The 19,475-nt window shown below is 41.4% G+C and overlaps 1 protein-coding gene across 3 annotated transcripts in view; it reads left to right on the top strand.

Moving 5' to 3' along the window:
* The first annotated feature begins 913 nt into the window (after positions 1 to 913).
* Positions 914 to 19,475, top strand: part of znf704 (zinc finger protein 704) — a 45,520-nt gene continuing 26,958 nt past the window's right edge. Inside the window, exons 1-2 of one of the 3 annotated variants that reach the window (XM_051391397.1) lie at positions 914 to 1,819; positions 7,888 to 8,072. In XM_051391397.1, coding sequence (XP_051247357.1) covers positions 1,559 to 1,819; positions 7,888 to 8,072 — 446 coding nt within the window. In that variant the 5' untranslated portion in view covers positions 914 to 1,558. Of the gene's footprint in view, positions 1,820 to 7,884; positions 8,073 to 19,475 lie in introns of all 3 variants that reach the window. The other 2 variants (XM_051391399.1, XM_051391396.1) reach the window with 2 other exon arrangements.

The following is a 19,475-nucleotide window of genomic DNA, read 5'->3' as shown; positions in this document are numbered from 1 at the left end:
GCCACGCTGGCTGATAATCACTGTGAATGAATTAGTCTCCTGGTAAACTTATTTATTAAAGCGCTGTGAACTTTCTAATGAAAATGAACAGCTATATCCTCTTGGAGAGCAACAACTTGTGTCACGTTGTGAGATCACACTTTCTTATTTAGTAGAGGATGTAGCTTTCATGAGAGTGTTATCTGCCTGTGAGTGTCATTATGTGCAGTGTTGTAATGAAAAGAACAGAAAAAAAAACCAATGTGACTGCTGGCTTATTGTTATCGTTACATTACATACATTTCTTACTGCGCTTATGCCAAGGCTGGCTAAGGTTCACCGATATAAATGTGCATTTTCATACATATTTGGATTTTATTTTAGCTATAGTACATAAAAACACTTCCCCATAGCACTGTTTGTTTGAACTGTCTGATGGTTGCTGGCTAAGAATTGGTTGGCTCTTGCCTGGGCAGATGTTGGAGCATGTTCACCCGAGCGCCTTTAGTAGGATAAAACTGAAAACTCCCATAACAAATAACATAATCTGTTGTGTTTACATTCACAAAAACAGAACAAGCAGTGCATTACTTTTCATTTCAGAACCAGATCATATCATTTAGAAGTCCCATGGCACCTGGAAACTAGGCTACATGCCTTTAACAACTAGGTTATAGCATAAAGGCTGTCTGTCTGGTCGAAGTTTTCCTTTTCTTAGCCTAAATTCCCCTTTTTCTCTTTCTTTCCTTCTGCCGTACCCCCCTCCCCTCTCGTTTCCTCTCCATCCTTGCGTCATTGTTTTGAATGGAGCATCCTCCCGGCTTGCATTACCTTCTGTCGGAGGAGAAGGGGGACCGGTGGGGGCTTGTGGAGGCGTGTGCTGCACCGACCAATTGCAGCCCGCCTTGGCCGCCGGACCGCACATGTTTACAGGCAGCATTCCGCCGGTAGAGGCTCTGCTCGGTCGGAGCCACACACGGACTGGATCTCGCAACGGCCAGAACCGGAGTCACCTAACGGTCGTGTTTTCAACCGGTTTCAACGTCTGCGCGGGGATGGCGATGCACACCGGCCGAGCGGAGTGAAACAGTTCGACGCATTTGTTTCCGCCCTGCTATGTCCAAGTGGTTTTCACACACATGACCCGCCATTTTGTTAAATCGTGTACAAATGTCATCCTTGTTCCCGACAGTGACCGTTAGTCCGTGTTTTCCCGCCGCCCCCTCAGCTCGCAAGGAGCAGTGGGGAAAACAAACAGGTCGAACGGAGGAAGATCGGTAGCCGGTTTAATTTGGAGGTTGTTTAGCGGCGAATGAATCGTTTTCATGTTGCGGGCTTTTATCGGGTGTTAATTCTGAGTTCTCGTTCAGTTTTTCGGTGCTTTTTAAGACGCCGTTTGGAGCTTTCGCCCTCCGAGTATGTTGCCGCTTTCTAACATTTTATCAGGGCTGTTGGAGCGCGTAGTCTATCCGCTGCGGTTTTGTGTTTTTCCCGACGTTGTTTACCGGTTGTAATTCGACGTTTAATGGTTTAAATTCACCGGTTCGCCGGCTCTGAGTTCAACGAGACACTTTTCGACATGCATACGAGGCGTTTAGTGAAGCGGTCGATCCTCGGCAGCCGTGTTTATGCGCCGAGTCCGACGGGGGACGGTGCCCCGGTGACAGGAGTGGTCCAGGCTGTCAAGCAGGAAAACAGAGACGTCTCGGCCGCGGGAGCTCGGCGCAGCGTCTACACTGTGCTCATGCAAGACGGCAGCCTGAAGGAGTTCTACGAGGAGGAGATAGCCGCCGGGTTCAACCACACTACAGCCAAAGTACCGCTCAAGTCCAGCTTGAAGGTGAGTACGAGCGAGCAAAGCGCCTCGGCCGGCAGGCAGCGCTTCACTGTTTTTGTTGTGCGGTGTTTTGCAGCGTTTAACCGCTTCCTGCACGTAGTGGATTTAACGGTGTCAGAGCCGCCGCCGCTGCTGCCACTGATGGCGAATTTAACCACCTGGGACAAAACCAGCGTTATGCAGAATATCCATTATGAATATTTGGTTGCATATTGCATCAAATAACGGACTGTCATGACATTTGGCGACATTACATATATGGGACAAAGGGCTTTATAGGGCCTGCGCAATGTGGGCTAGTGGGTGGGTAAGCCGAAGAAAACAAACACGCTCTGACTGCAGCGTTTTGGATTGATGTAAAGAGCCGGTCCGAGGTTATTGTACACAGGCTAATGATTTATTATGTATCACATTTATTCCAGATAATTCTCTGCTTCCTGCCTTAAATTGCACATTTGCTCTCAAGGAATATATTATATTTTGGACCTTTTTAATTTATATATGATGCAGCTTGTCACCCAGTTGAATATTATGTGACTATTATGTGAAGTGCACAACAGGGCTGTTATTGTTTAATAACATTTAAAAATAGATAAGTGTGGGCTTCCTGTGGCATTAGGGACCGAATAGGAAGTTTGTCCAAATTTGTAATCGTGATATGGGCCTAATTAGCACTGACCTAATTGCCTTCATATCCAACTTGTATGCTTTCGTGTCACATGGTCTCAGATAAAGATTGTGTGAGGAAGACGAGCCAATCTGGATGAAAACACTGTTTCTGGCATTGGGGAAGTGTGTGTGTGTGTGTGTGTGTGTGTGTGTGTGTGTGTGTGATCTGTCCTTTTTATAGTGAGGGAGTGACTGAGGAATGCATGTGACTGAATAACGGCTTGTTTACAGCCTGATTTAGATTTATTTTGATTGGTGTGGCTTTTCTGCCTGCTTGTTCATGTGTGTTGTATTTTGATATGTTACTGATGAAGCAACTTACAGGCTGCAATCGTGAGTCTTATTCCTGTACCAACACGGAAATATTTCGGTCACTGTTCGTTTGCCATCACAAGCTGGACTGCTCTTATTTACACAAAAGAAATATGAGCTATATGGAGGGTGTACATTAACAGATACAGCTGCAACACAGCTGAAATGCTTGTAAATCTCAAATGAAGTTGTAAACTGTTCTTTAAAACGTGACACAGACATATCAAACCCTAACAAAAGAGGAACTTAGCAGCTCTGTATGGAGAGTTGTCACAGATTTGAGTGATGGGAAATGCAATGTAAACTTGGGGTTCTCTTGTTTAGCATTTGCATATTTGTGTATGCGGTGCTGCACTCACAAAAGCTGTTGCACAATACCGCTACAGTCACCGGTTGTGGGCTTAAGTAGTGCAGATGGGGCTGAGAGCGTAGTCCTGTCAGCACAATGGTCAAGTCTCTTTCAGGACTCAGTTCCCACTGAGGTCGAAAAACAAGCCATAAAATGAGGAGGTGGGGTCTGTTGTGTGTTTGTGTGTGCGAGGATTCACATGTGCATCTGTGTTGCTCTGATGTGCTTTGTCCCACATGTGTATTTGTATGTTTAATGAGTTAGAGCTGACTACTTTATATTTTGGAGTGGGGGGGTTGTTTGTGAGGGCACGCCACCCCGTTTGAGCAGCAATTGTACAGCCAACAAAGCGGGCACCCCCAGGTTTGCAATGGCTGGCATGCTCCAAAGAATGTGGATGCCTGGCACATTGCCCAGAATGGCAAACGAATGCCCCCTGTTCCTTAAAGTGGGGGGGGTTGTGGGGGGGCAGGATACCACTTGTTGACTCATGGGTTTGTGCATGTGTGTGTTGTGTGAGCAATGTTACACAGATCTCGCTGCTAACAAAGAGGCGTTACTTGTTTTTGTTTTGGCGGCGCTTTTGTTGCCATTGCTGTTGTTTGTGTTGATCGTATGCTGATGTGGGAGTCAATGAAGCAAGCTTGTTGACAGTAGCTGAGTGACTCTTTGTTCTGAAGCGCTGATCCCAGGCAGGCAGGCCGGCGTCGTCTGTCCTCATTGGTTGGCTGAGCAGCATCAGCATGAAGCCCAGTGACCACGGGGTCAAGTCTGGATGCTGCCCCCACGATGTACAAGTGTTGATGATGTATGAGTAATCTTTCGGGGGTAAAGGAGGTGGTTGTGTTTATGTAGGAGTTATGTACTGTGCTATGAACACACAAACACAGGTTAAAAACACACATATGCACATTTTTTTATAAATATTTTTTGTATGCCGAATAACACCCTATATTAGGCCAAAAAGAAAAGACAGTTAGGACTACCAAACATAATCACAAATTGATCTCAACTTAACATTAAAACAGTCAGATGGAATAATGCAGCTGCTTGTTGTTATGGAAATTAGATTTTTAAAAAAAATAATTATCTGCCAATTTAGCTCGTATTTCGCAATACATTACATTAGTAGAATACTTGATACTACACATTAATATTCAAATATAATGGTTTCTATGATGAATGAGTTTCATGTGGTTTGGGAAACTCATCAGTGTTAATTACTTATTAGCTACAGCTGAGAAAATTTGGTGCCAACAGTTGCACTCCTTGAAATTGTGATTGCGATATAAAAATGATTGTTCAGCCGTAGACTAAGTCATATGTTATGTCAGGAAATCTAATGTAAGGCTGTTTCAGTGCAGCGTGAGATCGCAGATTAATCATTACCGTTCCTAATCCTGATCATATTCCCTGGATGTGCTAATACAAACACTTCCAAGCAACGGAGAACCACATGAGCTAAAAGACACAGTCAGTTGGGATTTTATGACATTCGGTCCGTGGGATTCAATTTATGGTCTGTGTCAGCTTACTTTATTATGACCTTTGACCCATAAAGGTTCAAGAATCTTTACGCTTGACAAACTGCCCAAAGCAAGTAGGTTATGAGTTTTTCTGTGAGTGGGAGAGAGAAGGAGAATGAGAGATAAAGAGGGAGGGGGGCGTATGAGGGACACTTGGGGTATCTGTTCCTGTGAACATGCACGCACACAGACACACACATACACACCAGCTTTGACACATGCAACTAAAATTTCACAACTGATTTGGCATGCTTCACAATTTCCTGGCCCCGTGAAATGCCATCATTCATAAGCCTGGCAAAAGGACGGAATTGCCGTTTGTTTTATCCGAGGAGGACTCTCATCCTACACACAACACCTAATCTTCCCCGCACCGATGTAATCCATCTTGTTGTTTTACCCAAGTCTCTGTTTTCACAGAGCGTTTTGCGCACCACTGACTGTTCGTGTGACCGGCCTCCATCATGATGAGCAGTCATGGGATACTCATATCTCATGTTGTTGTTTTTTTTTTTTTTAACCTCATTAATCAAAGTAAATTGTTCTGTTGGTGTTTGTGTGTGAGTGATTGACTAGGTTGCCGTTGCCTTTTCCACAGTCAAGCCTAATCGTGTTACAGTCCTTTGAGATAAAGATCTAGATCACACACACACACACACACTGTCCTGTATGTCATACTCAATGCTCTTTTGGCATGGGCAGCCGTGTGTGTCACTCTGGCTGTGTTCTGGCGTTTTCTCTGTGTTTTTCTAAGAGCCGGGTGGCTTTGGTTACTTACAGGGATGTGTGTGTGTGTGTGTGTGTGTGTGTGTGTGTGTGTGTGTGTGTGTGTGTGTGTGTGTGTGTGTGTGTGTGTGTGTGTGTGTGTGTGTGTTGGTGCGTGCGTAGGTAGGTACATGCAGGTATTCATGTGCAGAATGATGCCATTCGTTGCTGTTGTGTAAGAGAAGAGATCTTTTTTCCCCTTTTACATTGCTACAGGTAGGCGTTTTCAGAGCGTTGCGATTGGAGTAATGCTTTTCTTTTGTGATTGTGTGTCAGTGAGTATGTTGGTAAGTGTGTGTGGCACTGGAAAATGTTGTCTTGTGTAATGCCGGCTTTCTGTATGAAGTATGTTTGTGTATGTACAAACATGACACAAATACCTTGTAGAAGCACATTTGGTGCCTAGTATAGTAGTATAGTATAGTAATAGCCTTTGATACAATATGTTACATACAACCCATCACCTGCAGTGCTTCCCTGTGACTTTACAGAGACATGAGGTTGAGCTCAAATAGCAGAGAGCACCACGTGCACTTAAGACGGCAACAATAAGAATTTCTCCAGAAAAAGGCAGGGAACAGTTAAGCTTTTTGGCAATAAATGCTGGGAATAATACAAGGTCAATAAGAAAAATTCAGTATTTCAAGTTCTGAAATGTTATGATCCTCTAAAACTGAGGGAGAAGAAAACAGAGTTATAGGATTATAATTTTCCATTCTAAAGGTGGCCCGTCAAATGGGGTGTATCACAGCCGGGACTCTAGCCTGCGATGATTTAGTTGCATTTCATGTCCATTTTTTGAGCCCTACTACAACTTGCAAATATACCACAGTTTTTTTGTTTTGTTTTTAAAATCATCATCATCTATCATGTGAAACACCAGGAGGCAGCGAGAATTGGTTCGGGTGTTAGTGGTCCCACACGTACGCACACATGCCTGTGAACCACGGACTAATTATATTACTTTAAAATTTACTTTTTAAAGTAATATAATCTCGATGCAGAGTTGCAGTGAAATGATAGACGTGTCTGTGCTGTGTTTTCACTCTAAAGCACGATGATTGTGTTAGGGAAGAGCAACTGATTTAAAAGCAGACGCTTTTGCCTCCATTGAGTGAAATCCCGTAGGCTATGACTTAGGGCATTTTCATTGGTGTAACTGGGAACCTGGGCATGCTTGTCATCATAGAAATAGATCATTAAATTAAACTGTTTATTGCAACTTTGGCAATATCTACAGCTCATCCACTTTCTTACTGGAGCAGCTCCAGTCTCTGCCTGTCTGCCAACCTCCAGTGTTGATTGGCTATCACTTGTGACGTATAACCAAAAGGACCAGGAGTAAGACTACAGTGTAGTATTATTAGATAGTGAGATAGTATAATTGTAATCTGCTACCTGTATTATATACATAATATGTGTGTGTGTGTGTGTGTGTGTGAGTATAATGATTTTGTTCCTCTTCAAGTCAGTACTTCACTTTGTGATTTTTCCCTTAAAAGAAAACAGCACATTGTTATTTATGTAAACTGTTTATTTATTACCAAAGCATTTATCAGTAAAGATGGAAAAAATATGAATGTGTTGCCATGTCTGTTTAAGTTGTGTTTTCAAAATTTTTAGATGGTCCTCAGTCAGGAGAGCCAGTTCCAATAGTGGAAAAAGTTAGCCTGGACTCCTGATCGTAGCACTCACTGATGCACAATACAAACAAAACGGGGACCCACTCATAAAAAAATAGCTCAGTAACATTACTGGTGGTCAGAAACTCCAAAGTGTATCTTTGCCATTGGGGATTAATAAAATGAATCTTTATCTTCATCTTTAAGTAATGCACATACTACATTCTTCCTATAAGGTCTTGTGTCCTTAGAAACACTGGTGGCATATGAGTGTGAAGTTTTGCACATTTTGAACAAATGGCTTTTGTGTAAAGTTTAATTTATTATCATTCAGGAGAAGGCAGTTATAGTTGAACTGTCAACAGTATCTTGTGGTTTTTGGTTTTTATAAATCTCATATCTCCAAATTGTCTACAGGAACTAAGAAAAACAGCCTTGTTTTATCACTGACCATTGTGCATTTTTGAGTTTATCCAATCTGTTTTGGAAGGGCTTTTTTAAGCTCAAGTGGCTGGAAATTTTTCTTAAACCATATTGGATCATGTACTCTTTCATTTAAAATGTAAACATGAAAATCCTAAAAAATTTGGGTTACAGGCTTTCAACGGCTAGATTCAGAGCCCAGACCCCAACTTCTATCTGCTGCTGTGTTGAAAAACCTCTCCACTTTGTAATGGTTTTCATTTACTTAAGTAATATCTTTATATTTTAGTAGGTAATTTAAATGTTTTTTTTATCTTTATCTGACATTTCTGTATTGTTACTAACTTGCGTACATGGTTCTCTGTCCCCGCATTGACTTATTCTTTCTGCATCCCTCTCCAGCAGAGCTCCAGTAACGGAGCTCCAGAGAGCCAGAAGGTGGAAGGCGGCTCCCTCAGCCCAGAGGCAGTGGAGGAGCAGCGGATGGCAGACAGCAAGCGTATTGGCCGGGACCCCGATACCCGATCAGTGTCCTTGCTAGAGCAGAAACGCAAAGTGGTTTCCTCCAGCATTGATGTCCCTCACGCCAGGTAGGACAGTGTGCACATGCATGTATAGATGCGTGCCAGAGTCTGATTCCGGTCCTAGAGGGAGTTTGGCTTGACTTCATACAAGTTCACAGAAGGTTTATGACATAGTTATGTCATCTCATTAATAGGACAGAGATTATATGGAGTGATATCCCATTTGTTTTTCATCTGACCCTCATCCATTTTGGCAGACCACTGAATGCTATGTAATTTGTCAGGAGTCCACTTTTATTCCAATACATATATTTTAATTATATGCCATCACAGATGTTAAACGACTAATCACATTTTAAAGGATACGACATCATTATGGTTTCATTATGTTGGAATCCATTGAATGCTATGTAATTTGTCAGGAGTCCACTTTTATTCCATTACATATATTTTAATTATATGCCATCACAGATGTTACGCTGCACATCAATGGTGTCATTATGTTGGAATGAATGTATTCATTTCTGTCCTACGTATTAAAGGGTTGTGTACAGAATGTCATTTTTGGAAGAATCCCATGCTGTTGCCTTAACTTGCTGGAGCAATTATGGTTATGGTTATTTAAATGGCATGCCTCTGGTGGTTTCCCAAATTATAAAAGTGGTGCAACATGGACTCAAGGCCATGAGAGTCAACTAACATAGTAAATCGCATCAGTTACCCTCATGCACGTTTTTCCTGTTCTCTAGCAAAAACAGTATGGACTTAGACATGCAGTAGCCTTATAGCCAAAATAGACTTCTATAGACTTAAATAGAAGAAACATGCTTGAAATTTGTGTGGGAGAACGGCTATCGCTCTCATGTTTTAATGAAAGTGGGGTACAGAATCCATCTGATCCTACAGTATGTAACACAGAGCCCTATACAAATGAAAACAGTTGTTATATTGTGATGCATGAACTGTTCCCTCACACATTCAGCGATTCTCTTTACACCATACACACACACATTTTATTTCAAGGCAGTCAGCATAATCCACCACACTGAAGCTGGTCCACAATGGAGCAATTAAACATTAATAGGCAGCAGTCCATGGCAGTGAAGAGCCATCTAATAAAGAAACAACACTCTTTCACTATTAAATGTGAAACATTAATACCTTGTAAAGCACAGCACCGTTATCGAGCATCACTCCCCATTACTTGTCCTTATGCTGCTGGAGGAGTCCAATCGATTGGCAACTTGCTGAAAAGTACAGTAAAAGTCGCTCATTTGAGCAGCTTTATCACTGCATCTTGAGCCCTGCTTTAAATTTAATAGAGATTTGCTGATGAATCATTGATTAGGTTCTCTCTTGTTGCCCATTAAGGAGGAAAAAGCTCTTTTTAAAGTGAATCTATCCCATGGATTAGACAGAGGTTTCACCTGTCCCACTATAATTACCTCCTTGCATAGGGATTGCCATAATATTGATATTTATATGGTTATTGTGGAATGGCTTATTGATCATCTTACTGCCTTGTACAATTTCAGCTGTTTGCAGAAGCTCAGGGACAATCACTTTATAAACCAAGTTCCTGTTTATCTTTCTAATGAGACAATCGGTCAACAAGAAAGCCATGGGGAATGTCTTAAATCAAAAAAGTTACCCTCAACATGCAATAATCCTGATATAATGGTAAAGAGAAACCATAACCTTTAAAAAGCTTCACATCTTTGCAGTTATTAGTGTGGGCACACACACCGCATTTCAGTTACCCACCCAAGTTGTCTCTCCAGCCAAAATTCCAGCAGGAATGAGTATGTGTTGTTTTATTTTGCCTGTCCAGGCGTTTCTGAAGCGTTATTAGTTAGTGTGAGGATTGTCAGCCACACCTCCCACTTAAGTAGAAACAACAAGAGCTGTGTTTTGGACAGCTATGATAAGAAAATATCCAAAGCCTCTGGAAACATATGATGGTGTGGCATACCAGCTGAGAAGCTATCAGTATATTTATCAGAGTCTTTATTGTGTTTCAATAGTATGCTCTGCTGACACAAGTTGAACTTTTATCTTTCTATTTCTGTACCGCTACTGCTAATTTAATCATCTCCTCTCAGGTAAGAAAGAAAGGAGTAACTATAAGTATGTGAAGGCCATGTTGTGTGTGCTCAGTGCATAATGTTACAGTTCAAGTGTTACATACATATCATATGGCATTGACCTGTTTTCTTCATAAGCATTTATAAGTGTGGCCCGTAATGTAGATTCAGGAACAGAGAATGGGATGTTCTAGAAGTTACACTTAACTCTCTTATTGCATGTTTCTTGCTTCCAAATATCCTCACAGTTCAAGTTCAGCCAGTTCATCCCTTCTTAGTGTCACAGTGTCACAGGCTTTTTCTAGCCAACAACCCAGTCTTGACATCTAATTATTTTGTGTATAGCACTTTAAAGCCTAGTACTCAAAATCCAAAGATCTACTGTGCTTGTCAAGTGCTAAATCAAACCAACTGCAAAACCGGACCTAAAAAAATCAATTTTAGCCCAATTTATGAAGTGTGCTCACACAATCAAGAACATGGAAAGTTCACTCTTGCCACATCTTAAGAGCCTTAGCTGTTTTCTCAAATATCCCTATAGTGATCTCTTCAGTGCACAGCACCATTATTGCCTTGAGATTAAGATCCATAGCTCTCATCCTCTGCACACCTGCGACCGATTTTCAGCCTCACTCCTGCACTGGGGAAGAAATGGTGTTGCCACCGACCACAAAGTAACGTTTATCTGTAATGGAGACAAGGGGAGAGATGGAGGAAGGGAGGGAGGGGGGTTTGGAGGGATCGTGGAAAGGGGACGAGGTAGTAACAAGAGTGAAGGAAATGTATGTGTGTGGAGAGGAGGACAAGAGGGTAACGGAGATGGAGAGAGCATGTGTGTGAGTGTGTAGCTGTGAGGATAACAGCAAAAAAGAAGAGAGGGAGAGAGAATGCCTGAGGATTTTTTTCAGAGCTAGCTCTCTAGAGAAGTCTGACCTTGAGGTTGTTAATTGCACTCTCAAAAGTTCCCTCTCTGCTGGTGATTTACCAAGAAAATGTCTGGCTGTTTGATGGCTCTCCAGGTCCCTTGTAACCCAGATAGAATAGGTTTCCTACCTCACTGGGAGTCACTGAAGTACCTCAATGCCTCGTCTGCAATCATTGGGAAAATAGAGGAAAAATGACATTGTGTCATATAGATGTTAAACCTTCAGGGGTTTTGTGTAGCTACATTTTATGGTTCTGTCAGCCTGTCCAACTCTCATTACTTTATTGAGTCGCCTTCTTCATCGTATTTGTTTACAGCACATTTACTTTGCCTGCATTTCGTCAGATCTTACTCCCAAAATCAATAGGTGTCATTTCATGATTGACCTATTTTCTGCATTGCCCCAACTCCCAAATGCCCAAAGAAATGTTGTTGTTTTAAATGTGCTGTGTCTCAAAATACAGAGGCAGTAATAGCTCTCTGTGGCAGATTTCTGATTAGATTTTTTGTCATATTTATCGTCTGATTCTCTCTCTTTACTGAACTTTCAGACATCTGTACACATTGTCAGACTGTGGTCTTAGCCAGCTGCTGGGCCTTCTCCTTCCTCCAAGGGCTTATGTTTTCTCTATGCAGGAAACAGTCAATTGTAACAAGAGCTGGCGGGGGCAGACCAGTGGACCAGCTTTTGACAAATAGCATTCTGGAGACTAATTGCTAGCAGGGGAAGTGAAGTATAACCTTAGTTGAAGGGGAAATCAAGGGAGTGCTCAGTTTACTATTGCAAAACCAAAAAACAACAGATCTGAGAGTTCAGATCTTCTCCTCTTCAGACTGCACTACGTGTCTAGCATGAACTGAGGTTACTGATGTTTCTGAAAATAACTAGACCCCTTGCCTGCTCCCTCTGATGTTGTAAAAAAAGAATCTTATTCCAACACAACGACCATGTTTAATTTAGTTCATAGTGACTGATGACCATTCCATGTAGCAGTAAATTAAAGCGAAGAAGCTGGTGGGATCGGGCTGACTTCAAAACCCAATTCGATGCCAAAACAAAACTGTTTGTTATTGTTGATCATTTTTATTGTTGATCAGTGTGTTTGCAGTTCACAGTGCTGAGCCAACCATGTGTTCCACACTCGGAGCCTGGTGCTACAGCCAACTCAGACATGGAATGGGGCCAAAGACTCCCTATCCTGTGCAAAAAAGAGGCCCAAAAGGGCTGTCAAATTATCGTTTGTCTTTTGATGAAGGATCGTGGCTTTATAATCTGCTTGTTTTCCCTCTGCTCATGGTTTTGTTTATCTTTATGGTCACTTCTAACCATTTTTGGAACACTGCTACCGATATTACTCCATTTGCACAATGTGTTTTTGTGTTTGTGGCGAAGGAGGGCGTTTAAGTTTCAAAACGAGAAAGGAGGGGAGAGTGGGGCGTGCGCATGAGAGCAGTGTGGCTTCTCCGGAGAGTGAGTGACAGAGAGACAGAGTGAGAGAAATGCTCAGCGTTTGCCAAAGAAAACAGTTTTCCTGGTTTTGATGCCAATGGAGTTCAGAAACCATGCGATTAGCATCTGAAAAGACAGGTCTCATGATCTCTCTCTTTCTCGCACTCATTCACGATCCCACTCTCAAGTTTTTCCTGTAACAGCTTACTTGACCAAACCCAGCGTGTTGACACAAAATTTCTGTTGAACTGTATCAGATTGGCTGAACTACACACAGCTAAAAATACCAAACAGAAATGTGCTTGTATATAAAAAGGACATTGCTCAACATGTGTAATAGAGGGTTCTTGTTTTTTTAGGCACAAAAATGACTCCCAAAATTCCAAACGTTACAGGATTTGTCATAATGACCACTTTAGCAGGCAGTGATTTGTTAAGGAAATTGATTTTGCAGCATTCTTATAAGAAAAATGGCAAGTAAATTGCTTTAAAGCAAATTTTCATATTATTAATGGGTCCTTCCAATACCGATTATTTTCCAAAACAAATTTACAAACCCGTCTGCAAAGAAAACTCAGTATCAAAATCAATAAAGACAGGTTTTAGAGTAGGTTTTAAGAAGGGATTTCAATAAATGTACAGATTTAGATAGCATGAGCTCATTGCAACAGGCTGTTTCATTGTCTAAGAGCCCTGATGGGAAAAGCCTGATGTTGTTTTTAATCTTGGCTTTAGAACAGCCAGTAGGGACTGAAGCTGGGGTCCTGAGTCAAGCTCATACAAGGTTAAAGTGTCTGTGATCATATCTTGGTACCAGGTGCGTTCATGTTTAAAAAAGGATCAGCGAAATCTTAAAATCAATTCCGAGAGTATCAAATAACCAGTGCAAACATGCTAACATTAGAGTGATATGATCAAATTTAGTCACCGTTGCCCGTCGTAATATTAGATCAATTCTCAAACCTCCCACTTTCCATCTTTAGTGTTTCAGTATTATAAAACTCAGTATAATAGGACAAAATTAGATCTTCTCTGTGGTGTAGAAGAATAAGTACACAGGAGAAAACCAGATGAGATAAAAAGCACCATGTGCGGCGTAGATTGTCATTGTGATTTTCTAGCATGAAGGATTTTCTTGAGGGAACATCTCATTAAACAGTAGCCTATGTGGATTACTTAAATATCATATCAGTGTTTATTGGCCCTTTCTGTCTCTCCTTGGCTTGCTCTGTTTAACAGGATTCACTGGCGTTTTCTTTGTTCATGGCTTGAAAACAACCTCATACTGAATCTCTAATCTCACATACGATTGTTGAGTATTCATGGATCCACCCCACCCTGCTGTTAACTGGGCTTCAGATTTATTGCACATAGACTAATCAAAGGCAAAGCCCTCACTCTTTGTCAATATCCGTGGCACACTGGTGGGAGCCGCGTCGAGTTTGGTCTGCGCTGGCTCATTCGACAGGTTCTGGCTTCTGAGAAAACGAACACCTGTGATGCCGCTGGAGTGGAATTGTGAGTTTAAATTTATATGCAAATTGGCTCTTTAATTAAGCATGCTGAACATCGGCGAGTGTGAGTGGGGGAATGGTTAACCGTGGATTAGTAGAAATTCCCTGCGATCTTTTGCCAAAGCAGTGGACCATGGCAAGCATGTGTAGGCAATGTGTGTGTTGTTGTGATCTCAATCGAGGATTTACATTCATTTTAACTGCAAAAGACTTCCGCATTACTTGCAAGTTCACTGGTGTACATCTGGCATGCTAATTACAACATCAGTTATTGAGAATGGATTTTGAAACATCTGTACCATTTTTTACATTGAAGGCTCACTTCATGCTGTACAAATGTCTACAGTTTTTGACAGTCTGAAAGTCGTATGCTGATTACTTGGACGCTGGCAGTGGAATTGACTCATCATGTGTAACATTCATTTAGAAGCAATCAGCAAAAATCTATTTGCCGTTATTGATGTTGTAAATAAACAAAACGCTGCTTCTTAGGAGTTTGAAACACTTTTATGGCCGTCAAGGGACCGTGACAAAATGTGTCGGCCTGACAGTACCAGAGTCATGAATCAATAGACGAATCAATCTAAAGTCTCATAGAAAATATCACTAATATGTTAATTTGTCCTACATCGCTGTTATTGTATCTGTACGGTAGTTTTGTTTTCAATCATTCCCCGCCTGCTATCTATAATGCATAGTGCAGAGCCTCAAAGCCTATGTTTATGTGACAGTGGGCTCTGTGGGCCCTCCGCTGCTTCAGACTAATCCATAGTCCCCAGTTTTAATGGACTGATGGCACAGTGCTACAGGGTGCTACAGGGCAAAAAAAAGCTCTAATTGATTCTATCGACGGACATGCATTATGGTCATCTACGGTATATAAGGTGGCGGTACTAATTAACGGCAGTGTCAAGTGTCACACATTGCGTCCAAACAGACGCTCTAATGAGGAGTCGAAACTGGAACATCCATTCTCTTAGGTGTAAAGTGAGAATCTCACCTAAATGTGCAATTTTATCAGTAGATACTGTGTTAAAGTCAGCTCCTGAAATGACCAGGTACAAATAAAGATCATTCGAGAATTAAATTTACAAGGTTCCAACTATTATCATATAAAAAAAACACCTGTGTGGCACTAGCATGAATACTGAATATGGAAGTCGCATAGTATTTGTGCAAAATTTAAAAAAGTCTAATTATCTTAATTCACACAGATGGCCCTGTCACAATATAGCCTATTTGACTGAAAAATGTATATCATGGCCAGATTGTTTACAAATTTTATTTATTCGCTGCATATAGATTATTGTTTTAACCTTATGGTTTTATTTTATCTTGTGTTTTATGCTTTTTGTATTAAATTGAAACAAAACAGTGGCAAAGTAGCCATTCATGTTTATTCAAGATGCAGTTTTTTTATTTTTTAATTACTGACCAAAAATATTGTTCTTCTTTGCTTTTTTTATTTTTTGCGGTACAATAAATAACAATAAATGTTCTTACAATAAGAATTAAAAACACAAATCTTGAATGCTGAATGTACAATATCAGGTTTGCCAGTTGAATAATTGTGCTCCTCCTGCCATAATTTAGTATTAATATTACTGCACTGACCCAGGAAAAGTTTTGGTTTGGGGCAAAGACATTGTGACACAGTAGGGAGGCGACATGCTTCTCAAGTGTAACCTATTAAAAAACAAACCCAGCCCTGCAGAAGCACCTTCTCCCCACATTATTTCTAATTATGGCCATCAATTTTAAAGCTCCATTGACCTGTCTATTTTAAATTATTGATATCTGTCAGGCTGACAGGCTTTATTAATTAAAATGGAGATGTACTAATTAAGAGCACGGCATGAGGGTGTCATAATTGTAGCCCCGTTTTAATTTGAGTGTCGCTCATCAATTTTATCGCGGTTTAGCAGTGTGGGCGCGGCTTGTCAGAGGGGTGGGCGACGGCAGGGTGGAGGTGCCCTCATGTGACATGTGTGATTGTGTATGTGTGTTTCGGTATATGTGCACTAGCCATCATTTGATACCACTCCGACTTGCCACTTTTTAGATTGTCAGCACTGCCTGCTTTAAAAATCAGATGTTATGACTTCCTTTCTTTGTGCATGACAGTTTGCATGAGGAAGTTAATTATTCTTTGTCATAATCCAAGGATATTAGTGCAAATTAAAATCAAAGACAGGCCTATCCAACAACAGAACATATCAGTTCCTCCTGTGAACTGCTCGCCACATATTTGTAATGTATAGTTGTGTTCTTCAGTAACTTGTCACACAGGGAGGGGTGGGGTAACACACATTGTTTTGATTCCTTTCAAACGGTCCCCCAGATGAGTCTGTTTACTGGACTTGGAATGAAATGTGGAAAAATGCTGTGACGTGCTGTGTAGGGAGGGATACACTCAACTCACATGTAAATACAATTCACTATAATGGGTTCATAATATGATTTTCTCACAATCGAAAATGAGATTAAAGACAATTTATGACTGAAAAAGACAAAAATGTATAAAATATATTTTCTCTTTTCTCTTATATTTTTTTATCAAATTCTTTTTCATTTAGGTAGAGTATAAACTGTGCAAAACATATTTCATTTTCTTTCAGAAAAGAAAGCAATTTGATTCTTTGCATATTTTTATAGCAATTCTAACTGTCTTGTGATATACCTTTACATTCGTAGTACTGAGACTGCCAAACAGTTTAGTATGGCTTGTTTAGCACAGTTCAGTCCATCTTTGTCAAAGTGTGTGTGTGTGTGTGTTCATTTATTCAAACTTGTATGTATTTGCAGGGATGTTAACACACATGTGTTGTGAATAAAGTGATACATCATATGATTAATATATCAGCCTCACCAGTGGCATCTCTCTCTGTCTTTCACATGCTGAGAGCCTGCCCCCCCTCTGAGTCATACAACACAGGTGTCTGTGCCTTAACAAATGTTGGGTTGTGCAACCACTCTGAGAAATCTCACATATTCTCCCATGTCTCCTCTGAGTTCCTCAAGCAATGTTTTGACCACCTTCGATCCTGTCAATAGTGTGTCTGCTGATGTAATGACAACCAAGTCATTGATAATGAAAGGACGCCAATTACCTGCCAATTAGCTATTCAGAAGGACTGGATGTAATGACATCCTGCTAGAGAATTGACCTTGAATCCCCAAATCGCCCTTCAGCATTGTGAAAAGAACCCATTTTGAAGGCAGTGAGTAAACATCAATTGTTGTCAGGATCCTAGCCATGCTGTAAAATGTTGAAGGGTAGCCTATTGAAGCATATCTTCAGTACATTTTACAGTCATAACCACTGAAAACTTAAAGTGGTGTAACAGATTTGTAGACTAAACCATGCTTTCATGTGAGCCTAACTCATGTATTGAATCAAAACCTCGATTCCTGTGCTGCTGTTAATTCCCAGATGTGGTATGAATCCACCTTCTGGACTAACAGATGTATAAAAGATATTTACACCGCGGGAGAGGCTATAATGTGTTTAATGCAGTGGCATGTAATTTCAGCTCCAAGAAAGCAAAAATATCCTTTTTCACACAAGCGGCAATCATACAAACCTAAAGTGGTGATAGTGCAATGTGCATCAGAGGACATTTCAGCACAGATTTGCTCAATTTACTTATTTTGCCAGTATCACATTTAATTACAGGAATCTAGGCTAAAAGACATGATCAAGCTATTTGACATGCAGCATCTCAACAGTTGGCATCCTCTGAATATTGCTCAACACTGTTGAATCTACTGCACAGTTAGATAAGCCAGCCATTTAGTCAAAACTATCCCACAGATGTCTTCCTCAACAAAAGACCTTATGTTGTGAGGAGGGAGCGATAAAGTTAATTGAAAGTTAGCCATTCGTTAGTCTGACATCTAACAGCCATCTGCTGGGGCCGATCTACATAAATTGTTCCCGAACAGGACAACAGTAGAATATCCTTTTACTTCATAATCCAATAAATGGGCTCTGTGGTCTTTGGTGTCTCCAATAAGATCTAAAGCTGTGGGCAGGCACCAGACCAGAACTGTAAATAAGAGACTAGGCACTTCCAAAAGAAAATTTAAAAGGTAATTCATCATGTGTTGGGTTTCCAGCTGACGTACTTGGCCACATATACATACAGTACAGCCTAACAAAGAGAAACAGAGATGGCAGGGTTGGCTTTAGTTGTATTGAAGCATATAGCTTAATATTTAGAAATTGGGAATTTGGTACTTATTTGCTCCTCATCTCATCCTTAGGTCATTTATTGATCTCTGATTTGTTCGTCCAGTTGCCTGCAAGCTATTCTCGACTTTGCATTCTGTTTACACCCTATTGTTATTGTTGTTGTGGCTCATGTGACTTTCCCATTATGACATTTTAAAAGCCTTGAAATACGCGAACCTTTTTGCGGTGCGAAAATTGTCAAACTTTAAATGGTGGACCCCCAGCTGCTTCTTAAACCTACCCAATCATAACTGGCCCCTGCCACAACCCACCCAACCTTTCAAATATGATAAAGCTTCGATTGTTGTCTCTTCTCTCTAGGGGTCCTGTGTAATATTCTGTCTCTCTTTTACACACACACACTTTCTCTTTGTCTCTCCCTCTCTGTGCCGTCCTTTGTTCTTCTAAGACATTTGTCATTAGCTTCACTTGCTTCACCTGAAAGCTGGCTAGCAGTGGCACTACACACACACACACACACACACACACACACACACACACACACACACACACACACACACACACACACACACACACAAAAAACCCCTGAAGGTAAAGGTTAGTTTTTCACTTTTCTGCCTATCTTCCGGTTGTCCCTTGCCACTGTATAGAACAGCTTGTAAGGGGGTTAACACTCAGCATTGGCACTTTTTTGCTTTGGGGGTTGATATAGTGTGTGCTTGTGGGTGGGTGGGTGTGTGTAGACATTCGGGGTGGTATTGGAATCCAGAAGACAGCTGGTACAGTTGCCCCCCACAACCCCTATTTGGAGAGGTTGTTCGGACCGTCTCCTGTTTTCCCCCCCCCCCGCCATAGAGCTCTTAATATCAACAAGGCAGCAGTTTGCCCCAACTACAGATTTGTCAACTCCCTCCCTCCCCCTTGCTCCCACTCTCTCCCCCGCCCCTCCCTGTAAACAATGGGAGCCAGTGGCTTCGGTCACATGAGCTACCAGCATCTGCAGACGAGGTTGTTATTGTTTTAATTTGGGTTCCACATGCCGAATTCGACTCCCATGTGAGGGGATCTGTGTGTGTGCAATCGTTTTAGGGGTTTGGGTCGGGTGGGACTTCAGTCTTCTGCCAAACTCAGAGGCTGTCTGCAGAGCTTTGTGTGCCTGAGTATGTGTTTGTGTGTGTGCATGAGGATCGTGGTAGCTTTGGCATTACTTCATCATGAGCTGGAAATGGATGTGTTTACCAGGGGCTCTCTCTCTCTCTCTGACTCTCTCTCGTTCTCTCTCTCTCTCTCTCTTAAAGATC

The sequence above is a fragment of the Dicentrarchus labrax genome, unplaced genomic scaffold (genome assembly GCF_905237075.1).
Source record: "Dicentrarchus labrax unplaced genomic scaffold, dlabrax2021, whole genome shotgun sequence".
In the NCBI taxonomy this organism is placed as follows: Eukaryota; Metazoa; Chordata; class Actinopteri; family Moronidae; genus Dicentrarchus; species Dicentrarchus labrax.
The sequence above is the reverse complement of the archived record's forward strand: the minus strand, read 5'-3'. Positions and strand labels throughout refer to the sequence as shown.